Here is a 17,852-nt window from a genome sequence, read left to right on the forward strand (position 1 = left end):
ATCCTCCGGAAGGAGAGCCTCTGGGACGGGAAGAGGCAGGAGTTTGGGAAAGTTACCAGCCAGCCGAACCGTTCCAGAGTCTGAACAGTGATCCGGACGCTGTCCTTGGTCTGCGGTAGAGAGGGGGGCCTCTATCCGGATATCGTCCAGATAGGGCAGCAAAGGAATGCCCCTGGTACGAAGAAGCGCCATGAGCGGTCCAGGACCGTGGCAAGGACCCGCGGGGTGGTCGCCAACCCGAAGGAAGGGCGACAAACTGACAGTGTCGACCCTTAATGGCGAAGCGCAGGAATCGATGGTGGGATTCCGCAATCGGGACATGTGATAGGCCTAGGAGCAGCAGGGCGGGCTGACTGGGCCCTCTAGTGCCGGGAAGGCTGGTGTAAAGGAAGGCCTCTTTGCGGGCGACCTGAGACCCCCGGCGGAGGAAGCAGGCGACGGCCTACCAGATGAGAAACGGCAAAAGGCATGCAGAGATGAACTCGTCCAGCTGATCCCCATAAGGTCTGGAAACCCCAAAGGGGAGATTAGCAAGGGAACGCTTGGTGGAGGCGTCAGCGTCCCACACCTTCAATCAGATCTCTTCGCGGTGAGTGACAGAGATGGCCAACCTGCGGGCAAAGAGGGAAACAATGTCCCTAGAAGCTTCGCAAAGAATCTTAGAAGCCTGAGACATCTGGAGAACCAACTCCAGTGTGTCAGTAGCCGCATCTCGTACCGCCAGTTCCTGGTGGTGGTGCTGTAACCACACCGAGAGAGCACTGGCTACCCCTGCTGAGTGAAAGGTAGGTCACAGGGACGCGCTGCCAGCGAAAAAAGGACCTGGAAGAGAGTCTATGCGTCTGTCTACAGCATCCTGGAAAGAGGAACTGACTAAGACAGGAAGGGCCATATAATTGGCTAATCCGGCCACCGGAGGATCCACCTTAGGGGGAGGAGACACCTCTCCTCGCCGTCAGCAGGGAAAGGAAAGTATATTCATGCGCTGGGTGGTCGAGAACCTTATTAAGACTACCCCAGGCCCTGGACATGACCGCGGAAAAATCCCTCATGGACCGGGAACATGGTAGTCTCCGACTGCCTGGACGGAAAAAGGGGGAACTCCTGACCAGTGGAAGGAGGAGAATCCCCTTGGAGAATAAAGGTGTCTCGGACAGTCGCCACTAAGTCAGCCACCCTGGTGGAGAGCTTAGGCAAGGGGTCCCCCTCCATGACCTAATCAGAGCCGTAAATTCTCCTTCAGACTTGCGCTCCCTAAGGGAGGGGAGAGTCGCCCGAACGCGCCTCTAGACGAGGGGGGGGGGGAGAGCCGGAGCCATCCGAGGAGGGATGCTGCTGCTCACGCTCCCTGTTAGTAGTCGGGCGTCTTCTGTGGAAAACCACTTAGAGAGGTGGTTGGCGTCACAGGATTTGAAAATGCCCTATAGTCCAAAAAGGACCTGGCTCGTCCGAGCCGGATAATTCCCCTTCGGATTACTCTCCCTAGGGAGGGGGAAGAGCAGTCCGAAAGCGCCACAGGCGAGGTGAGGGGGGTGGAGAGACGGAGACATCCGAGGTGGGATGCTGCCGCTCACGCTGCCTCTTCGTAGTCAGTCACCCACTGTGGGGACCACTGAGAGAGATGGAGTCGTTAGCGCCACAGGATTAAAGGACATGGTTGCCTTGGCGACTAAGACCAATTTAGCGGCCGCGCTGGAAATGGCAGATGCCCAAGCGGGGACCGCAGGCTCCCAGGGACGTGGAGGAGGGGGGTAAGGCAGGGATGCAGGTAATACTTATCTGCTCCTGCAGATCTTCTCCCTCGACTCCAGGACCAGCAGGGATGCACCTCTTCAGGCTTCTGACTCCTTGTCCAGGAGTGCAGTGTTCTGGTGGAGGGTGGCAGCAGGAGACCCAGTAGCTGGTGGGATACCGGAGCTGCAGGTCGAGCCCGGATCCACTTGTCTTCTTTGGGGGGCAATGGAGGCAGCCAGGCAGCGTCCAAGGACGGCGGCGGGCATTCCACGGGGGACCAGGAAGGCGCCATGCCGACCTGTGTCCCCATCTAGAATAATGTAAACAATTTTTGAAGGCTGAAAGGGGCTTTGAACTCAGAAAGCCTGGACATGGGGCAGCAGCAGCATTACCACTGAGCTACCAGCTTGCCTGGCACAAAACGGAGTAGAGTGATGAGGAGCTGCACGGCCGTGAGCAAACAGAGTCTCCGGTGTAAGGAGAGTCAGAGCGGCATGCCGAGGCTCCGCCCCCCCCGAACGCGTCATTATGGCGCGAAAAAAGCGCGCGTAATAAGCGCGCACGAAAATAAGCGCGCGCGCGAAAATAAGCGCGCGCGCGAAACTATGCGCGAAAATAAGCGCGCGCGAAAATACGCGCACGCGCGAAAATAAGCGCGCGCGGTTTAAACAAACACCACGACTCCCCTCACGTGGTGCAGCAGGGGTTAACGAGGCCATGGAGGAGCGGCCTGCCGGCGGGCGCTGAGAGAGCGCAGCAGCCAAGGCCCGGCGAGAGAAGCGCTGAAGCCCACAGTTTAAGGGGGAAGAGATGCCAGTACTCCAGTGCCAAAATGAAGAAAGTGCCCCATCAGGATCCTTCTTCAAGCTCACCCAGGTAGCCACAGACAAACAGACACAGAGGGAGGGGGAGGGACTGGGCAATACTTATCTGCTCAGCATGCTCCCTCGATGTCCAGACCAGCAGGGATGCGCCTCTTCAGACTTCTGACTCCAATCCAGGAGAACAGTGCTCTGGAGGAGGGTAGGCAGCAGGCGTCCCAGCAGCTGGTGGGATGCCGGAGCTAACAGGTCGAGCCCGGATCCTCTTATCTTCTTGGGGGGGAAATGGAGGCAGCCAGGCAACGTCCCAAAGACGGCGGCGGGCACTCCACGGGGGACCAGGAAGGCGCCATGCCGACCTGTGTCCCCATCTAGAATAAAAATAACAAAAAGGAGTAGAATCAGAGAGTGTCAACCTCCTTCACCAGACACTAAGCAAAGACTGAGTTCCTCCAGGTGGAGTCGGGGGGTATAGCCCGAGGAGGAGGAGCTCCTTTGAATTTGCATAGTGTCCCTCCTACTAATACCTCTAAGCTATGCCCATGGTCTGTGTCCCCCAATGGAAAAAAGTATGAGAAATACTGAATATACAACATGTCTATAGATGACCCAAGTTTTTATGTTACGCACGTAACTAGATAGTGTATAAACTGCAATGTTATAGCATGTGGTAGTAAGCCTTTGTTCACATGTGCATTTATAAGTTTGTAGTGATATATTCTGTCAAAACCCGCTGGCAATCGTGCCAGGATCAATATCGGAGTGAACGTGTCCAGGGACTTGGGAAAAGTGGAGATGGTGGACACTGCAAAAAAACTTATTTGTATACGAGATAATTCCACTTTCTAAAACCCATGTTGGATCTTAGGCTGTGAGTATCCACTGTAATTATTTTGTTGTTTGTAATGTATGTGCAAAATAAAATATTAGTACAGTTTTTGTTTTCACATGCATGGTACACTTTGTTCTCTGCCGGTAATAATCTGGCCTTCTTCACACCCTGCTAGAAGAATACTTCCATCTCTCATTGTTTCTCTCGACATTACTGGTACAAATTAGTGCAGGTCCTTTTTGCAAAACCAGGTCAACATTGCTATGAGGAAATCAGGCTCTAGCATAGTGTGGACTAGGCCATTACATCACTGGTAGTACTGAAACAGACCTTGCCCTCTGCAATGCTTCACATGGCTCATGTGAAACATAGACCAAAAATACTATTTAAAATTGTAGGAATGTATTTTTCCCATACATGAAACATGAATGTTAACTTTTGGAGACCATTTTGTTGACCAATAAAATTTATTTTTCATACATATTTGATCATTTTTAGATATAGACAACCAGTACTATAAATACTGTCAACATAAATAAAAATGATCATAGAAGCCTGTGTTCCAGTGTGTATAGTAAATGTTTTATTTTATGTCTATACCCTTCATATATACTTTTTTAATTGCAATTATCTCTCATTCCACAGGACCGTTGACAGCCTGGAGCAAGAGTGGGATTATGGCACCACCAGCAGCGATGAAGATGCTGGTGAGCATCCCGTAGACTCCACAGTTCCTGCAGATGACGAGGCCCAACCAGTGCTGCAGCAAGAGAGGGAGGAGTCTTCAGCTTTGGAGGCTTCTTCTTCTGCCATACAATCAAGCCCTGAGCCCACAAAAAGGCAGCCACAGGGAAAAAGGGGGGCAACTGACACTGCCGTCTCTGCCTCAAATACTCAAGCCCTGATTCAAACTCAGGTGCTTGACTATTTGAGGCAGAGACGGAAGGAAAGGAGGAGAGGATGCTCTGTGGTCTTGCTCCTCTTATCGAAGATCTGGTTTCCTATAAACAAACCCTGATTTATTGATATCATGGGGTCAGTGGCGACAATTTTAAAAATGCCACTTAACCCCATGAACTTGTGAGTTGGGTAGAAAACCTGTAGTAACCCGCATTTAGGTGAACAAAAGAACCCCAACCTGGGCCCAGTATGGTCCAACCACCTCGTTGGCCAATCTCATATTCCCAGTCTATTTATTCAGCAAGAATCCCAGTTTATGCCACGGCCACAATATCCAGGGCCCACAATGAGCAACACAAGTGCAAGTAATGCAGATGGACCTCGTCCAACTGGTCCTGGGTCTATTTTGAGGGACCTAATGGACATTTAATGTTATATTTACATTAGTTTTTTTTTAAATTGGCTGATTGTTAAGCCGTTTTCGTTTATTTGCATTGATAAAAATATACTTTAATAAGCAAAAATCTATGTGTCGACTTTTATTTCATATTGCACATACATACCAATATTACAACATGAAAATGTTTATTCACATATAAGAAGAATAGTGACAGAATACACATATATTGTTTTTATTTGGTACATTATTACAACTAGGGATGTACATATACTTTTGGACAGCTATGCTCAACCTGCCACACTACAGCTGTTAGAAAATTAGAACTCCCTGCATGTCTGAATAACTGTTGTATGTCCACACATGCAGGAAAAATAAGTTTTTCTACAGCTGGAGGACTGTGGTGTGGACATTCCTGTAGTAAACAACAAACATATATATGGAAATTGTATGAAAAAGCCAAATCTTCTAAGTGCTGGTATAACCTCCAATGGCAGGACAATGGACAGCGTCTTTAAGTGCTCTGCAGGCATAAAGAATGATAAAAACTGTTACATGTAGATAAACATTATGCAACTTCAACACACAATACATAGGTACGTCGGCTGTCATCCAGGTTGTGTCTGGGGAAGGGTCACATGACATGTGGGGCCAAAGCAAATCCTTCATCAGCCACGATAACAAATGGAGCCAGGCTCGGACTGGCCCACAGGGGTACAGGGGAATCCCCCGGTGGGCCCCTGAGCAAGGTGGGCCCCTAGTCTCCCACCCCCTGCACAAGTGGCACATATAAAATTAGATTTACTGCACAATATACATACAGGTCCTTCTAAAAAAATTAGCATATTATGATAAAGTTCATTATTTTCTGTAATGTACTGATAAACATTAGACTTTCATATATTTTAGATTCATTACACACAACTGAAGTAGTTCAAGCCTTTTATTGTTTTAATATTGATGATTTTGGCATACAGCTCATGAAAACCCCAAATTCCTATCTAAAAAAATTAGCATATTTCATCCGACCAATAAAAGAAAAGTGTTTTTAATACAAAAAAAGTCAACCTTCAAATAATTCTGTTCAGTTCTGCACTCAATACTTGGTCGGGAATCCTTTTGCAGAAATGACTGCTTCAATGCGGCGTGGCATGGAGGCAATCAGCCTGTGGCACTGCTGAGGTGTTATGGAGGCCCAGGATGCTTCGATAGCGGCCTTAAGCTCATCCAGAGTGTTGGGTCTTGCGTCTCTCAACTTTCTCTTCCCAATATTCCACAGATTCTCTATGGGGTTCAGGTCAGGAGAGTTGGCAGGCCAATTGAGCCCAGTAATACCATGGTCAGTAAACCATTTACCAGTGGTTTTGGCACTGTGAGCAGGTGCCAGGTCGTGCTGAAAAATGAAATCTTCATCTCCATAAAGCTTTTCAGCAGATGGAAGCATGAAGTGCTCCAAAATCTCCTGATAGCTAGCTGCATTGACCCTGCCCTTGATAAAACACAGTGGACCAACACCCGCAGCTGACATGGCACCCCAGACTATCACTGACTGTGGGTACTTGACACTGGACTTCAGGCATTTTGGCATTTCCCTCTCCCCAGTCTTCCTCCAGACTCTGGCACCTTGATTTCCGAATGACATGCAACAGTCCAGTGCTGCTTCTCTGTAGCCCAGGTCAGGCGCTTCTGCCGCTGTTTCTGGTTCAAAAGTGGCTTGACCTGGGGAATGCGGCACCTGTAGCCCATTTCCTGCACACGCCTGTACACGGTGGCTCTGGATGTTTCTACTCCAGACTCAGTCCACTGCTTCCGCAGGTCCCCCAAGGTCTAGAATCGGTCCTTCTCCACAATCTTCCTCAGGGTCCGGTCACCTCTTCTCGTTGTTCAGCATTTTCTGCCACACTTTTTCCTTCCCACAGACTTCCCACTGAGGTGCCTTGATACAGCCCTCTGGGAACAGCCTATTCGTTCAGAAATTTCTTTCTGTGTCTTACCCTCTTGCTTGAGGGTGTCAATGATGGCCTTCTGGACAGCAGTCAGGTCGGCAGTCTTACCCATGATTGCGGTTTTCAGTAATGAACCAGGCTGGGAGTTTTTAAAAGCCTCAGGAATCTTTTGCAGGTGTTTAGAGTTAATTAGTTGATTCAGATGATTAGGTTAATAGCTGGTTTAGAGAACCTTTCCAAATCTGGAACACACAAACATAAAAACAGTATTGCAACACATATATACTATAACAGGCATGCTAAACCTTCGGCCCTCCAGCTGTTGTAAAACTACAACTCCCACAATGCCCTGTTGTAGGCTGTTCGGGCATGCCGCAGGTTGAGCATGCCTGTTCTATAGCAACAACAATTTCCTACTAATATATATACTTATAATCACATTGCATCTAAACTATCACACAAACATATAAATCATATCAAATATACATACCTCAACGTGACGATGAGCCGTTCCTCTGGAGAAATGCAGCGCCTCATATTTGTGTCCTGGTGGGTGAGGCCAGGACACAGAGAGGCTAACAACAAAGCAAAGCTGCTCACAGACGTACGACAATACCCATGAAATTTCTCAGGATGCTGTCGCAGATCCATGTACAGCCAGGGCCGTCTTTAATATTGATTGGACCCTGGGCAAAAATTTACTTGGGCCCCCTGGATCCCGCCTTCCCACACCTTAGCAGGCAATCACGCCCTTCACCACAACACACACACAAAAAATCCACACACCTGGTAGAGTACAGTGAATGACTGTAAATGCTTCCAGTTCTGAAGACTCCAGCGGCTCAGGATCAGTGCTCTGGGCTGGAAGTGGGCACCGCTCTGCAGGAAGGAGACAAGGGCTTGGCTCACCCTAGCGTTACAGTGCACCCCAGCACCCCACAGTATGCAGTATAGCACCCTATAGTATACAGCAACCCACGGTATGCAGTATAGCACCCTATAGTATACAGCACCACACAGTATGTAGTATAGCACCCCACACTATACAGTACCCCACAGTATATAGTAGAGCAGTATAGCAGCCCACAGTATACAGCACCCCACAGTATACAACACCTCCCAGTATACAGTAGAGCATTATAGCACCTCACCGTATACAGCACCCCAAACTATACACAATACAGCACCCCACACTATACAGCCCCCCACACTACACAGTACAGCAGTATAGCACTCCACAATATACAGCACCCACAGTATACAGCCCCCCACAGTATACAGTACAGCAGTATAGCACTCCACAATATACAGCACCCACAGTATACAGCCCCCTACACTATACAGCCCCCCACAGTATACAGTACAGCAGTATAGCACTCTACAATATACAGTATACAGCCCCCCACACTATACAGTACAGCAGTATAACACTCCACAGTATACAGCCCCCCATAGTATACAGGCCCCCACAGTATACAGCCCCCCACAGTATACAGGCCCCTACAGTATACAGGCCCCCACACTATACAGTAGTTTACAGTATATTAGCATAACAGCCCCTGTCACATTTTTTTGATGTAATCTTCAAAAAAAAGCTCCACAGTTAAGGCAAACTTCGGCCACAACACTCTTGGTAGAAAGGACCTTGATGACCTCATAGCCATGTGACTAGTAAAATTGCTAGGTTACTGGTCACATGGTGATGATGTCATCTAAGGTCCTAGAGAATCAAAGCTCTCACAGTACGCTGCCTGGAGCGCCGGCAGGCATGGCATGGCAGCACCCCCTGTGTAGCTAACAGCCTGAAACCCGGGGCAGTGGCTAGCAGGGCTCAAGAGGCAGCTGCCCATTTTGCCCCTTGTTAAAGACGGCCCTGTGTACAGCGTGTGGAAGTGACCCTTCCTGAGCTGCTGAGAGACAATTGGGTGAACCCAATGCCTCCTCCTCCTCGGTTCCACGTTCAGCAGAGTTGGTTGCTGTTCGTGTTCCCAAGAAAGCAGCCAGCACAAGAGAACCAGTTCCTCCTCAGCCATGATACAGCAGAAAATTGTAGCCAGAATCCAGTGTCTGCCAAACACAGGATTCCAAGTACGCGCTCAATGCTGCAACAAGCTGCTGAAAGTGGAGTAACAACTATCACATCACCAAGTTAAATAAGGGGAGTGAAAAAGGGGATGTGTTCAAAAATGATGTTCACACCTTTTTTTCTTCCGTTTGCGATCATGTGCTGAAACCATACGGATATGTTTATTTATAAAAACGGAACGGAAACGAAAGCACCACGGAAACAAAAAAACTGAACAACGGATTCGTATAAAATGAACCGTAAAACCATACAGTTGTGTGCAGGAGGCCTTATGGTGACATCGGATCAGTTCAGGCAGTGGGCATCAAACAGATGAAAACAAAGCTATGCTGAAATTCTAGGATACAAGGCACTGTTGTAATACTGCAGCACTACCTCTAGATGCTAGAAATATTGTATCTCTATTGGATGTTCAAATACAACTGTACACTGTACAAGCATTACAGAATCGCAGCCCAGATACGTCAGGCTAACCATTCCTTCCCTCAGAATCTGTGGGCAGAAACTGCAAATTACCAACCAGAGAATAACAAACCAATCTATTTGTGTCCCCTCTGAGCCACAGGGCAGTTACCCAGCAAGGACCTCCTCACTATCATTCAAAGTGCAAGCTCCATCTACAAGCACTGTCTATCTGACTGACAACGTGGTATCCTAATAGGGATCGACCGATATCAATTTTTTAGAGCCGATACCGATAACCTGTGAACTTTCAGGCCGATAGCCAATAACTTATACCAATATTCCCTATTCACACTAATAGAGCTCTATCAGGGTGAATAGGACAACACACTCTCCCTGCTGCCCTGTGCATAGTGCACAGAGCAGCAGGGAGCTTACCAGGGAGCTACAGTAGCGCCCTGGCTGCCCTGGTAACCGATCAGAGCCCCGCGATTACACTGCTGGGGCTCCGATCAGAACTGCCACTCCCACCAATTAAATGACTTAGGTTGGGGGGGGGGGGACCCTGTGGCCACTGCCACCAATGAATTTAATACTGGGGGGGGGGGCACACTGCGCCACTAATGATAATTAACCTTTAATACAGATACAGAAGGGCAAGACACTTAGGAGGAGGAGGCTGCTACCGCTGCTGAGACGCCGCAGCGGTAAACCCTCCCCTGTCCATCCTCCTGCTTTAATGTTAGTCAGACATTCATTGGTGGCAGTGGTGCGGGCAGCTTATTGGACTCTGTGGCGGCTGCGTCATAAGAGGGAGGGGTTCCTCCTTCTCCACTGACTCTGGCCACCGAACATGGCGGTGCGCCATGCGCCATGTTTTCTCATAAGCGAGCAGCTGTAGATATGATGGATAGCAGGATAACCTAACATATCACTGTACATCTAACTGATGGCAGGGTACCCTAACACCTCACTGTACATCTGTCTGTTGGCAGAGTACCCTAACACCTCACTGTACATCTGACTGCTGGCAGGGTACCCTAACACCTCTATGTAGATATAACTGATAGCAGGATACCCTAACACATTACTGTACATCTGACTGATAGCAGGGTACCCTAACACCTCACTGTAGATATGACTGATAGCAGGAAACCCTAACACATCACTGTACATCTGATTGATGGCAAGGTACCCTAACACCTCTCTGTAGATATAACTGATAGCAGGATACCCTAACACATCACTGTACATCTAACTGATGATAGGGTACCCTAACACCTCAATGTACATCTGACTGATGGCAGGGTACCCTAACACCTCACTGTACATCTAACTGCTGGCAGGGTACCTTAATACATTACTGTGCATATGACTGATGGCAGGACCCTAACACCTCATTGTAGATATGACTGATAGTAGAATACCCTAACACATCACTGTACATCAAACTGATGGCAGGGTACCCTAACACCTCACTGTACATCTGTCTGTTGGCAGAGTACCCTAACACCTCACTGTACATCTGACTGATGGCAGGGTACCCTAACACCTCACTGTAGATATGACTGATAGCAGGATACCCTAACACATCACTGTACATCTGACTGCTGGCAGGGTACCCTAACACCTCACTGTAGATATGACTGATAGCAGGATACCCTAACACATCACTGTACATCTGACTGATAGCAGGATACCCTAACACCTCACTGTACATCTGACTGATGGCAGGGTACCCTAACACCTCACTGTAAATATGACTGACAGCAGGATATCCTAACACATCACTGTACATCTGACTGGTGGCAGGGTACCCTAACACCTCACTGTACATCTGACTGCTGGCAAGGTACTTTAACACCTCACTGTAGATATGACTGATAGCAGGATACCCTAACACATCACTGTACATCCAACTGATGGCAGGGTACCCTAACACCTCACTGTACATCTGCCTGTTGGCAGGGTACTTTAACACCCAACTGTATATATTACTGATAGCAGGGTACCCTAACACCTCACTGTATATATGACTGATAGCAGCATACCCTAACACATTACTGTGCATCTAACTGATGGCAGGGTACCCTAACACCTCACTGTAGATATGACTGATAGCAGGATACCCTAACACATCACTGTACATCTAACTGATGATAGGGTACCCTAAAACCTCAATGTACATCTGACTGATGTCAGGGTACCCTAACACCTCACTGTACATCTAACTGCTGGCAGAGCACCCTAACACATCACTGTACATCCAACTGATGGCAGGGTACCCTAACACCTCACTGTACATCTGTCTGTTGGCAGGGTACCCTAACACCTCACTGTAGATATGACTGATAGCATATGACCCGTGTGGCAGACGGGTTCAAATAATTTTATACAAAATGTATTTGCCAAGCATCTCTAATTTATAAGCATAGCATTAGCAATTATAATGCATTTTTGTACTTTATTTGGTTTGCACAGTGCTGTTGCATTGTATGTTTTGTTCTATGTTGTATTTTCAGCCATAGCAACGTGCCCCTGCGCATTGGGATGTGCTGACTGACCCTCTTTTTCTTTGCAGTTTGTACTGGAGGTGTGGCTGACACCTTAGTCGTGCACTCCTGACCAGCCTGTCTGCCCCATAGGCAGATTTTAATTAGTGTGAGTATATAGCTTAGCCTGCTCCCTCTCACTGACTGGAAGCCATCTGGCACCAGGAGAGATATAGGGTGGACTCTTATTGCATTCGTTGGTGGCCATTTGGCACCAGGAGAGGTGTGGAGTGGGCTCAGCATGCATGTTGGTACCTGCATTCCCTGGATATAATGGAGGCCATTTTGGCACCAAAGATGATAAAAATTTAAGTGGGCCCAGCATGCATGTGGAACCTACACTCGCTGAATTATATGGTGGCCATCATGGTACATAACAGGTAGAATTTAGTGTTAGGAACCTGTCTTACAGAGATTGCCTTGACGTGTGGCAGACGGGCTCAAATAATTTTGTACAAAATGTATTTGCCAAGCATCTCTAATTTATAAGTATAGCATTAGCAATTGCATTGTATGCTTTGTTCTATTTTGTGTTTTCAGCCATAGCAACGTGCCCCTGCTCATTGGGATGTGCTGACTGACCCCCTTTTTTTCTTTGCAGTGATGACAGGGTACCTCACTGTACATCTGACTGATGGCAGTATATCCTAATAAATCACTGTACATCTAACTGATGGCAGGGTACCATAATATGTCACTGTACATCTGACTGATGGCAGGGTACCATAATATATCACTGTACATTTGACTGATGGCAGGGTACCCTAATATATCACTGTACATCTGACTGATAGCAGGATACCCTAATATATCACTGTACATCTGACTGATGGCAGGGTACCCTAATATATCACTGTACATCTGACTGATGGCAGGGTACCCTAATATATAACTGTACATCTGACTGATAGCAGGATACCCTAATATATCACTGTACATCTGACTGATAGCAGGGTACCCTAATATATCACTGTACATCTGACTGATAGCAGCGTACCCTAATATATCACTGTACATCTGACTGATGGCAGGGTACCCTAATAGATCACTGTACATCTGACTGATAGCAGGATACCCTAATATATCACTGTACATCTGACTGATAGCAGGGTACCCTAATATATCACTGTACATCTGACTGATAGCAGCGTACCCTAATATATCACTGTACATCTGACTGATGGCAGGGTACCCTAATATATCACTGTACATCTGACTGATAGCAGGGTACCATAATATATCACTGTACATCTGACTGATAGCAGGGTACCCTAATATATCACTGTACATCTGACTGATAGCAGCGTACCCTAATATATCACTGTACATCTGACTGATGGCAGGGTACCCTAATATATCACTGTACATCTGACTGATAGCAGGGTACCATAATATATCACTGTACATCTGACTGATAGCAGGGTATCCTAATATATCACTGTACATCTGACTGATAGCAGCGTACCCTAATATATCACTGTACATCTGACTGATGGCAGGGTATCCTAATATATCACTGTACATCTAACTGATGGCAGGGTACCCTAATATATCACTGTACATCTGACTGATGGCAGGGTACCCTAATATATCACTGTATATCTGACTGATGGCAGGGTACCCTAATATATCACTGTACATCTGACTGATGGCAGGATACCCTAATATATCACTTTACATCTGACTGATGGCAGGGTACCCTAATATATCACTGTACATCTGACTGATGGCAGGGTACCCTAATATATCACTGTACATCTGACTGATGGCAGGATACCCTAATATATCACTGTACATCTGACTGATAGCAGGATACCCTAATATATCACTGTACATCTGACTGATAGCAGGATACCCTAATATATCACTGTACATCTGACTGATAGCAGGATACCCTAATATATCACTGTACATCTGATTGATAGCAGGGTTCCCTAATACAGTGTTTCCCAACCAGTGTGCCTCCAGCTGTTGCAAAACTACAACTCCCAGCATGCCCGCACAGCCAAAGGCTGTCCAGGCATGCTGGGAGTTGTAGTTTTGCAACAGCTGGAGGCACACTGGTTGGGATACACTGCCCTAATAGATCACTGTACATCTGACTGATGGCAGGATACCCTTATAGATCACTGTACATCTGACTGATGGCAGGGTACCATAATATATCACTGTACATCTGACTGATGGCAGGGTACCATAATATATCACTGTACATCTGACTGATGGCAAGGTACCCTAATATATCACTGTACATCTGACTGATGGCAGGGTACCATAATATGTCACTGTACATTTGACTGATGGCAGGGTATTATAATATATCACTGTACATCTGACTGATGTCAGGGTACCATAATATATCACTGTGCATTTGACTGATGGCAGGGTACCATAATATATCACTGTACATCTGACTGATGGCAGGGTACCATAATATATCACTGTACATTTGACTGATGGCAGGGTACCATAATATATCACTGAACATCTGACTGATGGCAAGATACCCTAATATATCACTGTACATCTGACTGATAGCAAGGATACCTAATATATCACTGTACATCTGACTGATAGCAGGATACCCTAATATATCACTGTACATCTTACTGATAGCAGGGTACCCTAATATATCACTGTACATCTGACTGATGGCAGGGTACCCTAATATATCACTGTGCATGGCAGGGTACCATAATATACCACTGTACATTTGACTGATGGCAGCGTACCATAATATATCACTGTACATCTGACTAATGGCAGGGTACCCTAATATATCACTGTACATCTGACTGATGGCAGGGTACCCTAATATATCACTGTACATCTGACTGATGGCAGGGTACCAGAATATATCACTGTACATCTGACTGATGGCAGGGTACCATAATATATCACTGTACATCTGACTGATGGCAGGGTACCATAATATTCCACTGTATATCTGACTGATAGCAGGATACCCTAATATATCACTGTACATCTGACTGATAGCAGGATACCCTAATATATCACTGTACATCTGACTGATGGCAAGATACCCTAATATATCACTGTACATCTGACTGCTAGCAGGATACCCTAATATATCACTGTACATCTGACTGCTAGCAGGATACCCTAATATATCACTGTACATCTGACTGATAGCAAGGTACCCTAATAGATCACTGTACATCTGACTGATGGCAGGGTACCATAATATATAACTGTACATCTGACTGATGGCAGGGTACCATAATATATCACTGTGCATCTGACTGATAGGGTACCATAATATATCACTGTACATCTGACTGATGGCAGGGTACCATAATATATCACTGTACAACTGACTGATGGCAGGATACCCTAAATATATCACTGTACATCTGACTGATGGCAGGGTACCATAATATATCACTGTGCATCTGACTGATAGCAGGGTACCATAATATATCACTGTATATCTGACTGATGGCAGGGTACCATAATATATCACTGTACAACTGACTGATGGCAGGATACCCTAATATATTACTGTACATCTGACTGGTGGCAGGATACCCTAATATATCACTGTATATCTGACTGATGGCAGGGCACCCTAATATATCACTGTACATCTGACTGATGGCAGGGTACCATAATATATCACTGTACATTTGACTGATGGCAGGGTACCATAATATATCACTGAACATCTGACTGATGGCAAGATACCCTATTATATCACTGTACATCTGACTGATAGCAAGGATACCATAATATATCACTGTACATCTGACTGATAGCAGGATACCCTAATATATCACTGTACATCTGACTGATAGCAGGGTACCCTAATATATCACTGTACATCTGACTGATGGCAGGGTACCCTAATATATCACTGTGCATGGCAGGGTACCATAATATACCACTGTACATTTGACTGATGGCAGCGTACCATAATATATCACTGTACATCTGACTAATGGCAGGGTACCCTAATATATCACTGTACATCTGACTGATGGCAGGGTACCCTAATATATCACTGTACATCTGACTGATGGCAGGGTACCATAATATATCACTGTACATCTGACTGATGGCAGGGTACCATAATATATCACTGTACATCTGACTGATGGCAGGGTACCATAATATTCCACTGTACATCTGACTGATAGCAGGATACCCTAATATATCACTGTACATCTGACTGATGGCAGGATACCCTAATATATTACTGTACATCTGACTGATGGCAGGGTACCATAATATATAACTGTACATCTGACTGATAGCAGGATACCCTAATATATCACTGTATATCTGACTGATGGCAGGGTACCCTAATATATCACTGTACATCTGACTGATGGCAGGGTACCCTAATATATCACTGTACATCTGACTGATAGCAGGGTACTCTAATATATCACTGTACATCTGACTGATAGCAGCATACCCTAATATATCACTGTACATCTGACTGATAGCAGGGTACTCTAATATATCACTGTACAACTGACTGATAGCAGGGTACCATAATATATCACTGTACATCTGACTGATAGCAGGATACCCTAATATATCACTGTACATCTGACTGATAGCAGGGTACTCTAATATATCACTGTACATCTGACTGATAGCAGGGTACCATAATATATCACTGTACATCTGACTGATAGCAGGATACCCTAATATATCACTGTACATCTGACTGATGGCAGGGTACCCTAATATATCACTGTACATCTGACTGATAGCAGGGTACCCTAATATATCACTGTACATCTGACTGATGGCAGGGTACCCTAATATATCACTGTACATCTGACTGATGGCAGGGTACCATAATATATAACTGTACATCTGACTGATGGCAGGGTACCCTAATATATCACTGTACATCTGACTGATGGCAGGGTACCATAATATATCACTGTACAACTGACTGATGGCAAGATACCCTAATATATCACTGTACATCTGACTGATGGCAGGGTACCATAATATATCACTGTACATCTGACTGATGGCAGGGTACCCTAATATATCACTGTACATCTGACTGATGGCAGGGTACCCTAATATATCACTGTACATCTGACTGATGGCAGGGTACCAAAACACCTCACTGACCTAACAGGCAGATTATATGTGACTGGCACTCAGGTTACCACAACACAGACAATGCATATTTGGCTGCACATGAGACTGGCATGGCTGGTATGACAATCTTTTACATATACCCCTAGATCGGGCATCTGTACATAAACAGTATTTATCAGACTGGCAGGCTGGGCACTCTTTCACAAATACTGTACACCGGAGGGGAACACTGTCATTATTATAAGACACTGGCGATACGGTTGGCACCTTTATACTTCCCATATATCTGACTGGCAGAGTAGCACTGTACACGCAAGGAGCAGGTTGGCACTGACACAAAGCCTGCATATGACTGGCAGGCTGGCCATCCGAGCACGGACACCTAATGTCTGCCTGGCACACAGGGCTCTCGGTGGTGAGGTCCCTCAGCCTGGAGGTCCACGACGCGTGCGTCCCCGAGTGCTCCTGTTGGGGGGATGCGCGCCCACATTGCCCGCTCCGTCTCAGTGCGCGCCCCCGCACCTTCCTCCCTCCTCCAGGTCCCCCAGTCCTATCTGCTCGGTTCAGACCTGGCTGCATTCTCACGGTTTCTGGATGAGGGATGAGAGATGGAGGCAGCGCCGACCTCTGGGAGCTGGGAGCCCGTTGATGCCGTGCAGCGCATGTAGAAGGAGACACCGGGCAGCAGCTCTCCTCAGTGGTAAGCCCTCGCCAGTCTTCTGCTACTCCTCAATGTCAGGTGCATGTCTATGTATAGACCAAGGCATTGGACAGGGCTGCAATGCCACCTCTGTTCAGTCATGGTGGGACCTAGCCCTACTAGGGGTGAGAAGAACCGGCACAATACTGTTGGCTCATGGTTTGGCTGGGTGGTGTATGCTCCTGCCATGGGTAGTGTAACCAGCAGTACCCTCATGCATGTAGACCATGGAAGCCACCTCTGCAAAGGCAGATGGCAATGACCTGTCAGAAAGGATGGAACTACCTGTTTCTATGTGGGGTTCTGTGAATGGAGGTGCTGGTCCTCCAATGTAGAGGTTTGGACTTGGAGTATTGCATTTTAGTTTTTGGACATGTGTCTGGTCCATGAGATG

At 46.7% G+C, this 17,852-nt stretch overlaps 1 protein-coding gene across 3 annotated transcripts in view; it reads left to right on the forward strand.

Moving 5' to 3' along the window:
• Positions 1-17,243: 17,243 nt before the first annotated feature.
• Positions 17,244-17,852, forward strand: part of FUT9 (fucosyltransferase 9) — a 182,852-nt gene continuing 182,243 nt past the window's right edge. For all 3 annotated transcript variants that reach the window (XM_044273614.1, XM_044273613.1, XM_044273612.1), the window contains exon 1: positions 17,244-17,458. Coding sequence is in view for 1 of the 3 variants with exons in the window: in XM_044273612.1 (XP_044129547.1) it covers positions 17,353-17,458 (106 nt within the window). In the remaining 2 variants the exon portion in view is untranslated. The remainder of the gene's footprint in view (positions 17,459-17,852) is intronic.

Source organism: Bufo gargarizans, unplaced genomic scaffold, assembly GCF_014858855.1.
Source record: "Bufo gargarizans isolate SCDJY-AF-19 unplaced genomic scaffold, ASM1485885v1 fragScaff_scaffold_796_pilon:::fragment_2:::debris, whole genome shotgun sequence".
In the NCBI taxonomy this organism is placed as follows: domain Eukaryota; kingdom Metazoa; phylum Chordata; class Amphibia; order Anura; family Bufonidae; genus Bufo; species Bufo gargarizans.